Source organism: Pithys albifrons, chromosome 9, assembly GCF_047495875.1.
Source record: "Pithys albifrons albifrons isolate INPA30051 chromosome 9, PitAlb_v1, whole genome shotgun sequence".
Lineage (NCBI taxonomy): Eukaryota > Metazoa > Chordata > Aves > Passeriformes > Thamnophilidae > Pithys > Pithys albifrons.
In genome coordinates, this window is record NC_092466.1 from 24,203,732 (window position 1) to 24,221,411 (window position 17,680).

Below are 17,680 nucleotides of genomic sequence, written 5' to 3' on the forward strand. Positions count from 1 at the left end.
GCTTATGTTTACAATGCATTACTGTTAGAATAGTTATATCATGCAAATCATCTCATCCATCTTTTTAGCTGACAAAGAAGAGCCACAGGATTTTCCATATGAAATATATAGTCATATAGCTTCTTAAAGAGGTTAAAAATAAACCTAACACCCTGTGCTGTAAATTGTTAAACAACCCAAAAGCTCTATTAAATGACAGAAATTATAGGCTTATTCAGATAGATTTTTCACTCAGTCTGAGAGAAAGCAAATAGAGTGCAGACCAGCCTTGGTCCTACATTTCCCTCATGATCTTACCCCTAGGTCTGCAAACGGCCCATCATACAAAGCCAACTGAGCAACTCGACACCTGTCCCTGTTTGCAAGTGTCTGGGGCGTGCTGTAACCTCCTCTCAATGCATTTTCCTCAGCAATCAGTGCTTCCAGCTCTGGTGTGGCTCCTCCTGTTACCAATGTCCGTATCAGTGTGAGGATATTGTCATTGAAGTATGTCTGTAGAGATAAAAGAAAGCTCTTGAAGCAAACACCATTAAAGTCACAACTGAAGACATCCAAATTACAACTTTTCCGGGTTTCTGCTGTTTAAAGTTCTTGGCTGTCTCTTCAAATAATTTTATATAGAAAGTGAAAAGACAGCAGCCTCCAATTACTCTATTTTCTTCTATCCCATTAGGCTCCTATACTAGATCCTTCGTTCTAAACACCAATTCAGGCTGATTTTTATTAAAGCACAAAAATTTGAATGATTTATGTTTCCTATAATTGGTGTTAGTAGTGATGCAATGACTGCTTTCCTTCTCATCGCCTTCATGTCTAATAATGGGCTTTAGAACATGTAATTGTAAAATTCAGACCACATTTAAAGCTTATACAGGCTAGATTGCCTTTTTACTCTTGTCACCAATTCGTTGGGGAGCTGCCTTTGTGCTGCAAATGTCATTACTTATTACTGTGGCTGGACTCTAGCAGTCTAACCGATGTATTGTACTAAACATCTTATTACGAGACTTGACAGTGTTCAGACATAAGCATGTATCAATTAAACATCTTGAGTTCATTCCAGATAAATGTATGATGAGTTTGGGATCCTGGTGGTCCTTTTAAAAAACTCTAGGGTATAGGGTAAGTGTGGTTTATTAGGGAAGATTTACTCCACACTGACATTTTGCCAGCATCTGCAGCATTGCTGGTCTGTCAGGCAAACAATGGGTATGTAAAATATTAATTTAAATCCAGATGAATGACTCTCAAGTTCACTTAAAAGTATACTGGTATAGTTCAGATATACTCAGTTGTATATCCGCAGTGCATTGTACTGGACCAAAAAAAAATAAAAAAAGTTGAACAAAAAAAGGAGACACCATCACTTATAATGTTACCAATGTCTGTGCTTTCAGAAGCTTTGCAAGTGCAGGGGACATACAAGGAGCTCACTGTAGAGTACACAGAATTGACATTACCAGATCTGTGACTCTTATTGAATTTAGGACTTGAAACAAATGTCTGTAATCCCACCAAGTAAAAATGAATGAAATGAATTCTCAAACAGTGCTTGTTGTCTAAAGATAATCCTTTTAAAATAATCCTTTTCAATGAAATTCACTACTCTACCTATGTAGTGCAATTGTATTTAATACAAGGGTAAACTGAGGTACAGGTTGAAATATTTTATCCTGAGATGAAAAAGCAGAACTGGCTTCCTATTCATGTTACTTTGATGTTCTTTATTGTATAATGAAATTTCAGTTAGATTGTTCGCTTGAGATGACAGATAAAACAGAAGAAAATGAGCTCTAAGTGGCAATATTTTTCACTCTTACATTGAAGTTTCATAACTTCAAGCTACTCTGCTTATTTAGGTAGGCTTATATGCCGTTCACCTGTTGACTAAATTAAAATGAGAGGAACATATTGTTATACATGCCCTAAAGCAAATATTTGCATCTCATCGGTTCCAATTATTTTAAATTAGCCTGGATAAGGCACTACATATTTTAAATACAAAGTGTACTGTAAAGAGTAGTCTGACATAATCAGGGGTTCAGGAAGATTCAGCTAGTCTTGAACTAGCTACTCTCACATCAGCTCTTACATATGTGGATGCAATGTGTGAAAATTCAAGGGCAATACTCAAACCTTTCTTAACATATAGAAAAATCAATGTGATCCCTTGCAGGAATGTAAGTCTGGAGCAATTACATGATGTTTAATAGGAATTGCCATGGTGAGAGAGAGAGACATCCAGGCATGATTGTTTATTCTTCAATTACTTTTTCCTTGATGTCCCTGAGGTGAGAATCAGAGTTGCCCTCTTTGGCAACTCTTCTGACTGTGCTATACTTTTCCAACACAGACATATAAAAGGAAAAAAAATAAGGCAATACAGTTAGTCTTTTTTCTTTGCTTTGCTTTGTCAGTGCTTGCTATATAGCACTCAGAGCTAAAATAATGAGTACAATTCCTTTGCTCCCACAGTTAGGCAGCAAAGTTACTTGACACCCTTTTCATGGATAAAGCCAAATTCTGCCAGATCTAGAATCTGAAGGCACTGCAATTGTAGAAGCTGGAAGAGCCCTCAGAAAAATGTACTTCAAGATAGTCTATATGGCATCTTAAGTACATATCTTGACAAAAGCAAAACATGTTCTGCAATGGGGTCTTTTCCCATGCCCTCCTCGCTCTTATTATGGATATTTGATTCCTTTTATTTTCAAAGTAGTGATATTTAGTATTATTGCAAAATGCTGTTCTCAGTTTTACATCTATAAATCAACATAGAATAACACGAAACAGAAGTAAAAGCATATCTTTACTTGTGGGTTTGTTTTATTTTCAAATCTGGTTTACAATGAGGGCAATAAGGGTCAGAAATATTCACCTGCTCTGAGACTGAAGGATGCTGGTTCTTTAAAAATAGCCTGTTTTTATAGACTGCTGACTTGCACTGACTGGTAAAACATGCAGAAGTCCAAAACTGTGCTAATAACTTCCTTAACATTATGAGTAAAATAGGCAAGCCTTCACTGATTTCCAACCCTTTCTCTCTCTACTCTGTAATTCAAATTATAGCAATAGCCAGAACCAAGATGCAAATGAAAAAAGAACCAGGTCTACTGTTGATGGAACGTAATGCTGTCAGCAGATAAAGGCTTCCCACTGCTAGACAAATGTTAAGGCAAAGCTAAGACACGTACTAGCAAGGGAGGCAACATTTATCTTGGAACAATGGCTTAATTTGGGTTTCACACCATGACTGATGTGGATGTCACCATTTAATTAGATGGATGAGTGCAGTCAAGTGATGGGGTTTGGGGTGTTTTTTTTGTCATCAATGAGAGAAAAGGTTCCAAATTTCAGGACAAACTATTCCATCATTGCATCTGATCAGAAAATGCCCAACCATAAGCAAGAAAAGATGGGTGAATAGGAAGCTGTAACTTGTCACCTTCTGCTAAAGAAGGTTGCTTCCTCCTGTACTAATGTATTTAACACTCCTCAGGAAAAACTGTTCTGTCCATGCTTTAGATTGTCACAATAATCAGACTCCTCTTATTACCTCTTGCCAGTTTGGAACTGAGGGGACCCTGAAAGGCTGAGCTAGCTGATATCTATTTCCTTTGGAATAATAATACACTGAAATTAATTTGAGAGTGATTTTCTACTTGCTCTGTGGGACAGTACACGGCCTGGATATGCCAGTACTTATAAGAAACTGATCTACTGAATGTCTTTCGAAAGGTGCTGTTGTACTTAAAGTAACAAGGCACTTTCCAGTCATGGCAAAGAATTCCTTTTTTTTAATGTAAAATCATAACTGAACAAATACTTGTTTGCTACTGCCATTAACTGAATGCCACACTGGACATCTGTATGACATCACTTTAGTTGACATCCAGAATAAGAATATGAAATAGGTATAGCCTAAACATAGAAAAAACTAAATGCATCATAGACACTGAAACTGGGTAAATAGCAAGGAAATTATGACACAGATATCTGAGCTAGCAGTGCCACCTAGCCCATGCTCTGGAATTGTAGTTCAGCTCTTTCAGATGTTTCAGGGATGCTTTCCCATTTATTCAATCATTTTTAAAGTATAATTACCAGAGTGCTTATGTTTTGCAGTTAATGCTGTCAAGCCTTTTAAACTAATTGGCCTTCTACAGAAAATGTAACTGAAAATTAGCACATCTTTTAATAATATTGCTTTAACTTTAATAGCACTTTGCATTTCGTTTATAATTACACTAAAATTGTCATTTTCCAAGTATTATCTGCCTTTTTTTGTGTTTGCTACTGTATTTTTTTATGAGTTTCCTTTAAGAAAACTCCTCCTCCACTGCATGCAGCTTTAATCTCACTTTCAAACAAATATTTTAAATTGCTTAGTTTTTTCTTTTCCAGTTAATGGAATAATACATACCCAAACCCAAGGAAAGACTGAGCTAACATAAGTAACTCATACCAATAATGAAATTGCCTTTGAGACTGAATCAACAGCAGAAAATAAATAACAGCGTTTCACAGCTGGAAAATATATTAATTATTAAAATATTGTCCGAACTTTAAAGAAGTTTAGGATACTTTAATTTACAAGATGCTGCTTACTAACCCCTGAACAGACTGCACAAAAAATAGTCTCTTGTTTCAAAATGTCCATATCACAGATTACAACAGTTTCTTTTGTATTTAAATAAAGACTGTGAGGATCCCTCAGGTAGAACTCTTGAATAAGGGATATAATGAAAAATTATTTTAACTATTTTCTTCCATTCTGTGCTTTTGTTTACATGAAGCAAAAGTAGATTTTGGTCATATAGAAAAAAAAATCAAGACCTAAAGTTCTAGCACAAGGAAATGAATTCCAGGATATCAGATGTTAAATGGTATCATCCAGTTCTGGAGATTCCTGCCTCTAATGGCACCACCCTGACAGTACATCAGGTCTGTTGCCAGTGGTATGTGTGGGAGAGGTGCCAACCTGCCAGAACTTCCATAGTTCTCATAGCTTCAGTGCCAAAAGGAGTAACAGCAAAGCTTTGGCTCTCAGGCCAATTGCTCAAACGTTTACAGTCCTGTATGTCAATAAAACTGGTTTCCTTGCATACGCAGGATTTTCTGGAATAACTGTCTCAAGAAGATCCAGAAAGGGAGAAAGTACTTCTGCTCAAAAAATTGCTACTCTTAGACTATTCTATGTCATGCAACTTTCCTATAGCTGAAGATAATATTTAAAAAAAATATTCATATAATTAAAATATGCTTCCAATCCCACAACTTTTAGTCACATTCCACTTGGTGATGATGTCATGATTTTCAGAAGCAGTGCCACCTTGAGACTGACATGTATTCTTTCCCTGGGTTTGCATATGTTACAACAAAACAAATATTAATATATCATTCAAGTATTTGATGGCAGTAGATGTCTCTTCAGAGACATAATGATGATTAGCTGGAACAATTTAACCATAGCCACTGCCATAGTTAAAACCTGAATCATGCCTAGAGTCTTCACACAGAGTACTTGATCTGGAGTGGCCTGTAGAGACCACTGCTACCAACTCAGCGAAAAGACAATGCAGGTTTTGAGCTTGTTACTGTCTTCTGAGCAATGCTGTTTGAGCTATTACACTGTGACGCCTGGGCTTGTGCAATATATTGCCTTTGCCGCAAAGGAGAAACTGCGTGTAGAGCGCCAGTAGATGGCATTTTGAAAACTAAACTTAATTAACTTTTTATCTCTGAAATAAGAAATAACAGACAATTTCAAATTTAAAATATCTACTATTGTCATCTAATAGAAAATAACCCTAAACTAGCAGAACATAAAGATTTTCAGCATTCAGATTTGAGTCAGAAAGAGACCACGTTTTCCAATCTGTGATTCACAAGCAGGATATAGCACATTACTTCTCTATTAATATAACTATAGAAAGCCTCCTAATTATTTACCACCAATTAATACTGTAGAACTATTATTATCCAATAACTAGATACTTTAGAAAATTAATTAATATACATTTTGTACCTCTTTTTCTATATACACACATCTACATGTATGTTTCATATTATCCATAGGTCAGAAATAATATTGTAGCATGGGTATTATTCTACTTTATAATCTTTCTTACACCTTCAAAACCACACTACTGTGAGAAGAGATTCATTCTTAGAGGAGCAGTTAATGCATTGTATGTTTGCATTGCAGACTATATAATGAATTTGCATTACGGAGATATCAACAGAGATCATAAATTGGAATTTTCCTATATAAATTAAGCAATAAAACCCCCTGAATCACTAAGTAGATTGAATAATGAACTCTATATGTGTCTCCAAGTGAGCTGGCAAATTATATACTTCTTACAGAATTTCGGTGCAATTAATAGGATGAAAGCATGACTTTAGATCTCACAATTTAGCTGGGATTTTGGGTTCAGTTTGACTCTACTGGCTTGAAATTAGACAGAATAAATAGAAGCTGGTTCCCAAAAAGAGTGTATTCTGAGGGGAAGGGGGAGGGGGAACAAAAAAAAAAGGGATAATACAGTGCAAGTGGATTAGTTTGTGTGAGAAAGACTCTTTTCCTTTGAGAAGAAGTGCAAGGAGAATACATCTTTCCCATGAGAATATGGATAGTACAGGGAAAACATCACACATTTTACACTTTCTGAAGGGTCAGGAAGAATTGAACTTTTCCAACTCTTTACTGGGCCTTTGAGGAATAAAAGAGAAAATAACGCTGCCACCGATCAGCAAAGTGGTGAAAGAAAAGACAGGACAGTGAACAATTCTAAGTGACTGAATCCTTGGCTTGTCTTCTTGATTAGTAGTTTTTCTAAGTATAGAATTTTCTACTCTTGTTATCACGTTCCTCTGGCTTCAGGCTGCACTGACTCTGACATACAATATGACCACTTAGATGTGAAAATGTTTGGAAAAAAGACTGTTAAAGAAAGGAATAGAAGAAACGGAAGGGCATGTTGTCAAAAAATGAAAGTTAATAAAAGTAAGCAATAACTAAAAATATTACGAGGATTATATTGAGTTCCAAATAAAAATTTCCAAACGGGCATGCTCTCAACCTATTTTTCATTGCCTCACTATTATTTACATGACATATTTTAGCACAAGAAAGCAATGATGTCCACAACATTTCACTCTCTTTCTGTGGTGATGCCAGTGGCAATAGGAATTATTAACCCTACTTTTTTCGAGATTCTGGAAGTGTGCTACTGAGCAATATGTTCAGGGACATTGATTTAGATAATAAGGGGAGTAGATAAACAGCTCTCAGTACAACAATTTGGAACCTTCATGTTTAATCATGCCCAGTTATAATTTGAAAATACTAAATATTTTATCAATAGTGATTTTAATTAGAGAAGGTACAGAGTTTAAGTGTGCTTGCTTAGGCTTTTTGAATTTGTCTCATCTGAAAAATATTGCAAATAACTTTCAAGAAAAGCATTTTCTGAGGTTATTGAAAACTCCTAGACTGCATTAGAATAAAATTATATCAGTGTAGAAAGATATTATATATCTGTGGATGGAACATATGAGAAATATAATAGAGAAAAATACAAAATATAGAAACATAAATATGAAATACAAATAAAAATAATACAAATCACTGTGAATTTTTCTTAAAAGCAAAAAAGCTTCATTCTGAATTTAGGTGGAGGCTAGACTTGGCTCCATCTATCTGCTCATACATACTGTTACTTACAAGAGATGCTTCTCAGCACTACAAAACTTTATTCCATGGAGAGCTTAGCAAGCCTATGGTTAGATTTTAAAGGAATGTGTCCTTTCCATATCTAGCAGAGCTTAAGGTCACTCTGAAAGAAGTGTAGCTCATACAGAGTAAGACTGGTCTGAAAACCTAGCCAGTACAAGAAGGATAAAAAGGAGCATGACTGAAGTGTTTGCTTCAGAACTGTACTATGGCTGCAAACCAAAAGTCCTATGTAGACATAACCAGAGGCCACCACCCGGAGCTTCTGGCATGCATGGAAGTTCTAATTCACAAGTAAATTCATAGAAAAAAGAGAATATAACCTTTCTTCACACAAGTAGAGTTCATGAGATGTGTACAACGGCTTTCATATAGTTCTGTCAGTGTCCCTCAGTGCTCATACTTATACAACATTGTTCATAGCTACAAGAAATTAAAAGCTCAAAACACAGATAATGCTGTCTGACATGAATGATGAACATAGGGACTATCACACTGAATTTGAGTCGATTTCAGGGGGAACAGACAACTTTTTTTGAAAATATTTTCCTTCAAACCTGACATAAAACTCTTTCCCTATAAAATTGTGGACTCATGGAAGTTCTAGATATCTCACTTAAGGTCTTCATGTCCAAGTGAAAAAAGAACCTAGTTTAGGTTCTGAAATCCTCTTGACATCTAAGAAAAAAGTGTGTTCTCCTGCCCACCTGGGGAAAAGGGTCTACACTTTCATACTCTTTCCTAATAAGTCAGATGGAAAGGAATGAAGAAGGTTTTGTTTGCTTACTGCGCTCATGAGAGAGTCCAGCACACTGACAGCAAACGCAGTTCCACATGCAAAAGGCTGAGTGAGATACAGTTCTGTGTCTGGATCATCGTCGTCATCTTGGTCCAAGAACTGAACATTTGAATCATTTACTGAAAATAATAGGAAGAACAGTAAAATCATAAGGTGCTTCTGGGTCACTAGCATGTGACCTTACACATTACACAGTCAAAGAAAAAGAGACGGCATATGTCTGGAAACACAGACTTGTGTCTTTGACGTCACTGAAAATGAAATTAAGATGGATGTGAAAACGTGCATTTAAAAATCTGTAGCTTGTAAGAGGTGACACTTGTTCTTGAGAGGTGACTTTCCCTTTGCTGTAAAAGTAGCTTCGTGGCACCAACTGTCTGCACTTAAAATGAGATACATGATGTTCTTATATATTAAAACAATCTTCATATTGGTCAGGTACAGTGGCTAAGGCTGTATTCATTTATAGTGAAATATTACCAGAAGAAAAAAAGTTAGAAGCCTGTTGTAAAATAAAGGCTGTCAATAAAACTGATATAGCCCACAGGCATCTGTTAGATGTGCTGCTGTGATTCTTACTGGAGTGGTGCTAATGCACTTACTGCTCAAAAGAGGATAAACTGTCCCTTTAACATGCATCTGTCGGAATGAATGAGCAGTTTTTCTCTTGCAGCGCTGCCTTTTGTTCAAATATTTGTTTCCATAACTTCACTTTCTCAGACACAAATTCTGTATTAGCCAGTGTAAAAAAAAAAAAATCTACATGAGGCTGTTTTAAAGAAAAAGCCCAAATAAAGTAGTATTTTTTCGTTTAGACTTTCTCTGGCATTTCACTGTCACAGTTAAGCCCTCTGCCTCCAATTCATTCCAAATAAAAATAGTTGTTTCCTTGAGATCAGTGTATCAAGTGGACCGTATTTCATGAAATGTTTCATTTCCATATTAATCTTCCTGAGGCATGAAAGCACAGACTGCTTAGCTATGCCGTCAGAATACTCTTCAACTTACTAAACCACAAATTAATTTCAGTTCCCAAGCAAGCAAGGGAAATTAAAAACTTTCAGAGCATTTGAAACTGCATATACTGACTGTGTCCCTGTTCCCTGTGAGAATACACCTCCTGAGTCAACCCAGCAAACTCTGAAGACAGCACGAGAGCCACTGTTAACTTGATCACATTTCAGCTCTGGATTTACGTTAGAAATTGTTCTGCCTGCTATTCTGATCTTCCTTCTCATATAGTTTCATTCCCTGTCATACAGCTTTCTTTTCTGTCCACTCCTTTTTCAAGCTATATACTACTGTGCTTGCCATGCCCAGTTTAGAAAACATAAATTACTCCAGATAAAGCCTCATGATAGCTGTCTAAATGAGACAAGATTTAAAATTCCTGCCTTCCCACTCCGTGATGTAACCTTAAAAACATAACACCTCTGCATTGTAATCAGAGAAATATGCTGCCCTAGAAGTCAGAAGAATATCATCCAAGAAAACACCAATATCCACACTACTTCTTTGTTTAGTACAATATTTATCAAATTATTCTCCAGATTCCTGAGAAATATAGTATTTGAAAGCCTGCAGTATCATTTTGAAATGTACTTTTTGAAAACCTTGTACCTTAGTTTAATTTGCTAATTGAAAGTAGGCACTATTGACAGTACCATTCTTTTTCTACTCACATCTGGCAGACTAATACCTTAGACACCTTGCTAGACATGCGTGGTGTCAGTTCCGAAGATGCTACAAATCTAATGTGAATTTTGAAGGTGTGTTTTTATTCTCAGTATCTTTATCTTCCTAATGCAAGTTAGTGTGCCAGTATTTCTATGAAAGGTCTCTGGGGCAGGTGAGGTGGGCTCGAATGTGTGGTGCTGCACCATAGGGAAAGCTCATCAAACACTGCTTACAAAGGCTGGTGAGAGCTCCCTGTGTTGAGAGGAAGCTTGACTGCTTCTCTACAGCTTCAAAACCTGAACTTCTGAGAAAAAGCCTATTCCCCAAAATAAACAAACAGCTTAAGGAAAAGTATGATGCTGTGGGTTTTTTTTTTCTGGGATCTTACTTCTTCTTGGACTTCCTGTGAAAACTGCTAAGGCATGTCCACCAAACTGACAACAGGCTAAGTAACAAAAAAAAAAAAAGAAAGAGAAAAAGAGAGAGAAAAGGAGAGAAAAACTGGCAGGGCAGGAGAGGTCTGGAAGGTGGCGGCTCAGGCCAAAGAAATGAATTGGTGAGGAGGTGCTATGAAAACAGCCGGCAGGTCAGACGAGTGTGATCAAAGGTTTACTGATGCTGCATGAAAAAAAAAATCATTAAGAAAGACCAGAACAAGACAGTCAATTTCAACTAGAACCACAAATAAAACACATTCAAAGCAGTGCCATGAGGATAGCCCCTCTGATACAGCCAAATAAATAAAGGAAAAGCTGATGACAGAAAGAACAACAACAACAGAAAATAAAACAGTGATGTGAAGGAAAAAGGCACTTCTTACCCAGTTCAGTTATCATAAGAATGTGGGTTCCACTGTTTTTTTCCTGACTGATTGAAACCAAAGGCAGAAGTTTGCCAGGCTTAGCTAATAGGTAAAGTATTTAGGAGGAAAAGAAAGTACAGAAAGAGAATAAAGTAAGGGAAAAAGACAGGTAAGGCTCTAAAAAATAGAACTAAAAAAGAAAATAAAGGACAAAGGACCACAAATCAAGTTTGTATTTGCCATGAAAAAAACAGAACAGCTTCTGCACTTCACATCACACCACTTGACAACATAAATACCCACAGCTAGAGTGGAAATCAGAGTCTAGTTACCTACCATCATTGTATTCTCAGGAGTAAAATATCTCATACTATTATATAGAGTTTGGTTACACATGATTAAAAAGTTTTGGACCATGAAGAAATAAATAAATGGCCTCTTACAATTGAATAAATGCACAGGAAATATCTGCTCATACTTACTGTGTTTTTTTTTCCTTTTCTAACCTTAGCTCAAAGGCCCTGATTATTTGTTATACTATGCAAAAAGCATCTTGTCTGATAGAATATTTATTTAAGTCAATGGAGAAAATCCAAAGGAAGGAGAGAAATATATTTCAGTTATTCAAATAAAGTGAACCAACTGTTACTAAAGTTTCTTTAGAGAGCATAATTCAAAACAGTTATCAAAAGAGAAAATAAAACAGTGTAAGATACAGTATGGAAAACTTTTGTATGACTATATAACAAAGGAAGTGAAAAAAGGTACAGAAATGTACATGAAAGGATAAATGTTAGCTTTCCTTACCTAGCTCTGTAATAATAGGGATGTTGGCTCCTGTTGTAATGGATGGTTGACGTAACAGGCCATGGACTGGACTGTTGTCTGGAGATGACCTATCCATGCCAGGGGGTGTAAAGCCTAAAATAAAAAAGAAGAAAGGAAAAAAAAAAGAGAAAGTTATAGAGGAGAAACTATGGGGAATTCCCTATCTCTGATTTTAATTTTTTTTCAAGGAAAGTAAGATAAGAAATAGTAATTAAAAAAATTGACCTAATTCTCAACAATTACTTCATAAAAGCATAACCTTCACAAATATGCATTTCATTTCTACTGTACAATATTTGATAGCTAATGGAGGAACTGAAATTCATTTTATTATCCTAAGCCTTTGCATCCAAAGTTGCAAAATGGAAAGAGCAATGCTCACATAAATATGAATAAAAAATACCTCAGTATTGGAGAGGTTAAATTTGTCCTACTAGTATTTCAATAATCCTGAAACAAACACCTTTCCTTAAACAGCAATTAACATTTTGAAGAGTACTGTTTATAACTGGTAGTACAACCATATGGAACAAATTGCTTCCGTTAGCAGGTTTAAGTTTGATAAACAAGCGGGATTAAATGTAACTGTTTTCCAGGAGCAATACAACCCACACATGATGGTTTGATTTTTTTTTTTAAATTTTCATGTGTACCATTTATAGCATTCATTTCTATGAGGATTAAATTGTAGGAATACTGGGATCGAAGGGTCCATTCTAACAGACAGAAACATAGGATGAAAGGAAAAAGACACAGGTTTTCAAACTGTATCTAAGAGGAATACTTGACAAGAAACTAGAAAGTGTGAAGATGTAAACGAAGCAAAGGCGAGAGAGGAAATATATTGGCAGGTATCCACATAAAATGAGATCTGGGCACCAGCAAGGTTCACCTCCAAAACAGACTGTGTTTTCAGCCTGATTCTCGACACAGTTTGAAATGAAACCCTTGGCACTGAGCATTTTTTTGTCTTTTTTTTTCTTTCTTCAAACAAAAAATACCCAGGCAAAGCCTTTTGCAGTTTGATTGTAAGTACTGAAAACCAGGTAGTTATAAAAAAGCCTGTGCAATAGTAGGACAAAAATTCACTGTTGAGAGTAAAGCATTCCACCTCTCTTGTCCATTAAAGCTGCAGAAAACATGGGAATGTTCATTTAATGTCATTATTACAGAAGTGATGGTGAAGCTAAAGGTTGATTTCAAGGTTTCATGTAGACCAGTGTCAGGGCAGCAATTTAGGCAAATATTTGTATGCTAGGAATAGGATTGGGTCAAGCTTACTTTAAAACACACATTTCTGAGAAAACATTATATTTTTTTCTACATTATTCCTAAGTTCTTTGACTTCACACCTGACACCCAGGGACAGACTCTTGGTCCTCTGTCAATAGCTCAGAATTCTGCATATACTGATTCTAAATTAATAACAGCAAAACTAATTCCTGACATACTTTCATTATCTTCTTGCAGTGTGGAAACAGTTTCACTCCATTAAAATCATTGGTACATTTATTTGTTACTGAATTCAGGAGCAGATGATATGCTATGCTATGCTATGACCTACTTTACCTTTCTTCAGTTTGGGGACCAATTTAAAAACCAGGAAATCTCTAAACTAAATTGTAGTTACTAACACATCATACTGCTTTCATAATATCTCAAGGATTCATGGTTCTTTTCCAGTGATAATTACCATGACTCTTAAATTAACCCTAAACCAGAAAGACCACTAGATCTGGCCTTCTTGATTTAATGGGATTTAAATTTCTCTTCCCATTCATCTATTCCTATGTTTTATCTGTATCACATAGAGAATATACATGCAATAAAACTAGAATCACTGAGAAGGGACATCTTAGCCCTCCAGAAGGTACCAGTATAAATTTCATTCTATCACAAGGAAAACATATGCAACATAATGACTGTACAGACAGGATAACTAAGAAGGGAGTGAAAAGTCTGAAGAAATTCCTTAGGAGAAAAGAAGATGTGGTTTCTACAACAGGCTTGAAAGACAAAAACATTGCCATAAACAAACCTAAGTCAGCAAAGCAATTCTATTTAATATTACCAGTGCATAGAAAATCTTTAGAAAGCAGATTTCTTAGAGACAATCAAAAGTGTTAACAGTCAGTCATTTAATATTACTCGTTGTGCTGAAACTGATTCAATAAGATGGGCATGGTGACAGTCAGTTGCATTCCCAACCAGTATTGGTTTGCAGAGGTTTCCTTGTATTTGGCACTATGACTGATAGCTGTCTTGGCTCTTTGAATATTTCCTTCTGCATAGCAGAGCCTGAGATACTTCAGGCCCTCAAAGTGAGTCTAACTGAGGTACTTCAAGGCACCATCTCATAAGTTACAGCTAATGCTGACACTTTTATAACAGCAGAAAATTAAAGTGGGACACCAAAGAAAGGAAATGCTACCTAAGGACAGGTGGATATTAGTGTGACACCCCTGCAGTAGGACCTAGTGTCTGAAGTCTTGCATTCTATTATGGGTTGCATTCTGTTAGGAGATGCAAGATAGAGCCTTTGTCACAGTACAAGAGAAAAAGCTCAAGTAGATCCCGACTCCTTGAGCAGTTAAGGTGGCAGACCCAGTTGGGTCCTCTGCAGGATTACAGATCAAAATGGCAACAGCAGGACTTTTTATACTTTTATATCTAAAAGCAAAGCAAGCTAATACTGTTCTCATACACCTTAGGGATTGTACTGCTGTGAGCACCCACAGAGGCTCTGCTTTTTCTCCCCATCTCAGGATGTACTTCTTAAAATATTTTTTTAGTGACTCAGGCTGTTCAGGAGCATGTCAGCATTTCCCTAGCAGCTAAAAGCAAACTGAAGTAAGTTAGCATTACAGCATCTAAACGTGCAAGTTCTTCTTGCCTTTCCTCCACTGCAACGTGCACACAGGACACACACTCACTCCCTATTGAAGGCTATTTGTAGCCACCTCTCTAACCCATCAAGTATTTGTCTTCCTAGGATGGTGTCAGAAGATTGAAGTAAATGCAGCATTTCTGTTAGACACAGACTGTTAGAAGCTCTGTAATTGCACACTGCACACATAGTGTATTCAGTCTGAAAAGCAGGAAGCATGTTAAGGGGATTTTGTTTTCTCCTTGAATGAGAAACTAGACTCAAGCCTTACTATTATTCGTCCTGTGGTCTTGAAAGATGTGAGAAATATCTGATAGCTTAATTTAATTTCCTTGCTTGTACTTAACTCAGGTAGTTACAGATATTCACTTTTAAAAAATATAAAAATCTTGGCATATTTTCAGGAAAAGGAAAATGAGTATTTGTGGATTTTGCATGCCTATGTTTGGAGTCACATGCCATCATACACCTTCAGGCCACATTCCTGCTCCCAAATCACAAAGTAAATTCTATACATCAGCTAATTTTTTTTTTCTTCCAGAAGAGAGAAACAAACAAACAAAAATTAAAAAAAAAAAAAGAAGGTGCAGGAAAACTAACCTGCTTTATCAGAACTTTCATTTAAAGGCATGAAAAACTAAAAGTGACAGCTGTGCAGATTCAGTGAATGTGACATTTTTGAATTTCTTCAACTTGACAAGTAAACACCTTAAATCGGTAATGCTATATGCATAATACATGACCTGTATTTTGACATCCATCATTGAATGCTGACTTGAGAAAATACAGGTTTGTACGTCAAGGAATAGCACCCATAAAGTAGGGAGAAATTCAGGTCACAGGGTATTAGGAAAACTCTATTTCATTACAGAAGCTGAAACAAGCTAAGGCATCAGATTTAAGATCCATTTTCAGCTGTGAAAAGATTAAATTCCTCTGCACAGAGCATTCATTTAGAAATTACATGCTTTCCTCACAACCTCTTTTCATTTTCCTTTTCTTATTCCATTTTCTCTTTCAGTCCACAAACTTTGTTCCATTAATGTTCATAAAAATCGTAAAACAGGGCCGAAAAAAACCCCACAGTGTCTCCTTGTTCCACAAACAACTGAGGGAGCTGTGTCAAAACTGCTTAACAGGATCAGCCTCTGCAGTAAAATACACATGGCCTGTGCAAGTCTGAGCACAGTCCCTGTGTTAGGAAATACAGTGACACTGACTTGAGGTGCTTCTGGAGAGGGGAATTCTCTTTGCCAGCAATTAGAAGGTAAGGTACAGAAAAATCATATCAGTTTCATCAGGCACTGCATCCGGTACTGAATTGCAGTAATGGGTGAGTGATTGACTTTGCATCACTTGGTTTTTGCTTTTTTTGTAGTTTGCTTTGTAGTTCATTTCTGGTTTGTTTTTTTTGTTTGTTTGTTGTTGTTTTTTTTTTTTGGGGGGGTGGGGTGGGGTGTTTATTTATTTATTTATTAAACTGGCTTTACCTCGGCTCATGAGTTTTTTTTCTCATGTGGGGGGTGAGCAAGACTGGCTTAGTTACCAGCCAGGGTCAACGCATCACCATCAGCTATAGGGATAACCACCACAACACAGTCATAAAATCATTTAGGTTGGAAATGACCTTTAAAATAACTGAGTCCAACCATTAACCTGGCACTGGCAAGTCCACCATTAACCATGTCACCAAGTATCATACCTACACATCTTCTAAATACCTCCGGGGATGATGACTCCAACACTGACCTAGACAGCTTGCTCCAATGCTTGACAACTCTTTCAGTGAAGAAATTTTTCCTAATATCCAATTTAAGCCTCTCCTAGTGCAACTTGAGGCCATTTCCTCTTGTCCTTTCACCTGTTACCAAGGAGAAGAGACCATACCCCTCCTCACTACAGCTTCTTTTCAGGTAGCTAGAGAGAGAGATAAGGTTTCCCTTATCAAACTGAGGAAACTTCAACAGAAGGCAGCACACTCCTGTCCCACTCTGAAACAAGATACTGCCAAACAGCTGACTAAGTATTATAAGGAACACAGGTTCTGGGCTTTGACATGCTCAAAATCGCTGAGGCTTGGCAGTCAGCAGTCACTATGTCCCTCCTGGCAGCCGACTCGCATTCCCTAACTCAGCTACCTTGCTCTGAAGGAGTTCCAGCATCCCGCAATTCTTTGCAGAAAGCTGCTGGTTCAATGTCTTGACTCTGTGCAAAGCTCTCTCTAAGACACTATGGCTCACAGAAGTAGGTAAAAACCAAACAATTGCCTTAGAGGCAAAATCCTACCTCTTAAAGGTGTAGTCATCTCAGTGGAAGAACACTGGGGAAAATTCCACCCCAACAGGATGCAAGCTCTTTTTACCTAGAGTTATTGGGGATGCAGGTGCTCCCCAGCTCAGCTCAGCAGGGCCAGGTGGGCATGAACCCTACCTGTCTCTTACAAAACACCACCTACAAAGGGATGAGCAGTACTTGGCTTGTGAGTGCTGTGCGTCCTGAGCCAGGCTGACCTATGGCCTCTCAGGGAGGCACTAACCAGGACTCAGCAGTAATACACAGGTATTCTGAGAGCCAGTGGCACAGTGATGAAGTTGAAATTTAAGGAATGCTGGCATGGTGTAACATGCCTTCTTTGAACTGAAAACACCATGAGTTCTGCCCTGCTTATATGTTGTTTGTAGCAACTGGCCTGATGGCCAAATGTTCTACTGATTGTGCTGGGCATAAATTGACAATTTTTGTTCCTGTGCAGTTCATTTGAAATGTGGGAAGGTTTGCTCTTCATAGCAGTAAATTTATTCTTTAAGTTTGCTGAGGGCCAATAAAAATTCACTCGGGTTTAAATGTAGGAACAAACCTGTCTCATGTGTGTACACTGCTTCTGTTCCACTTTCTCTAGTGAGACTCAGATGGGCATATCCTCAAAATGGATTTTTACATTGTTTACAA

At 37.0% G+C, this 17,680-nt stretch overlaps 1 protein-coding gene across 33 annotated transcripts in view; it reads right to left on the reverse strand.

The window, feature by feature from the left end:
* KCNMA1 (potassium calcium-activated channel subfamily M alpha 1) overlaps nucleotides 1-17,680 on the reverse strand; it is a 430,172-nt gene that overhangs the window by 11,661 nt on the left and 400,831 nt on the right. For 17 of the 33 annotated variants that reach the window (XM_071563758.1, XM_071563757.1, XM_071563768.1 and 14 more), the window contains 3 exons: nucleotides 11,824-11,937; nucleotides 8,526-8,656; nucleotides 298-492 (listed from right to left, as the gene is read on the reverse strand). In XM_071563758.1, coding sequence (XP_071419859.1) covers nucleotides 298-492; nucleotides 8,526-8,656; nucleotides 11,824-11,937 — 440 coding nt within the window. Of the gene's footprint in view, nucleotides 1-297; nucleotides 493-8,525; nucleotides 8,657-11,034; nucleotides 11,119-11,823; nucleotides 11,938-17,680 lie in introns of all 33 variants that reach the window. The other 16 variants (XM_071563747.1, XM_071563746.1, XM_071563755.1 and 13 more) reach the window with 1 other exon arrangement.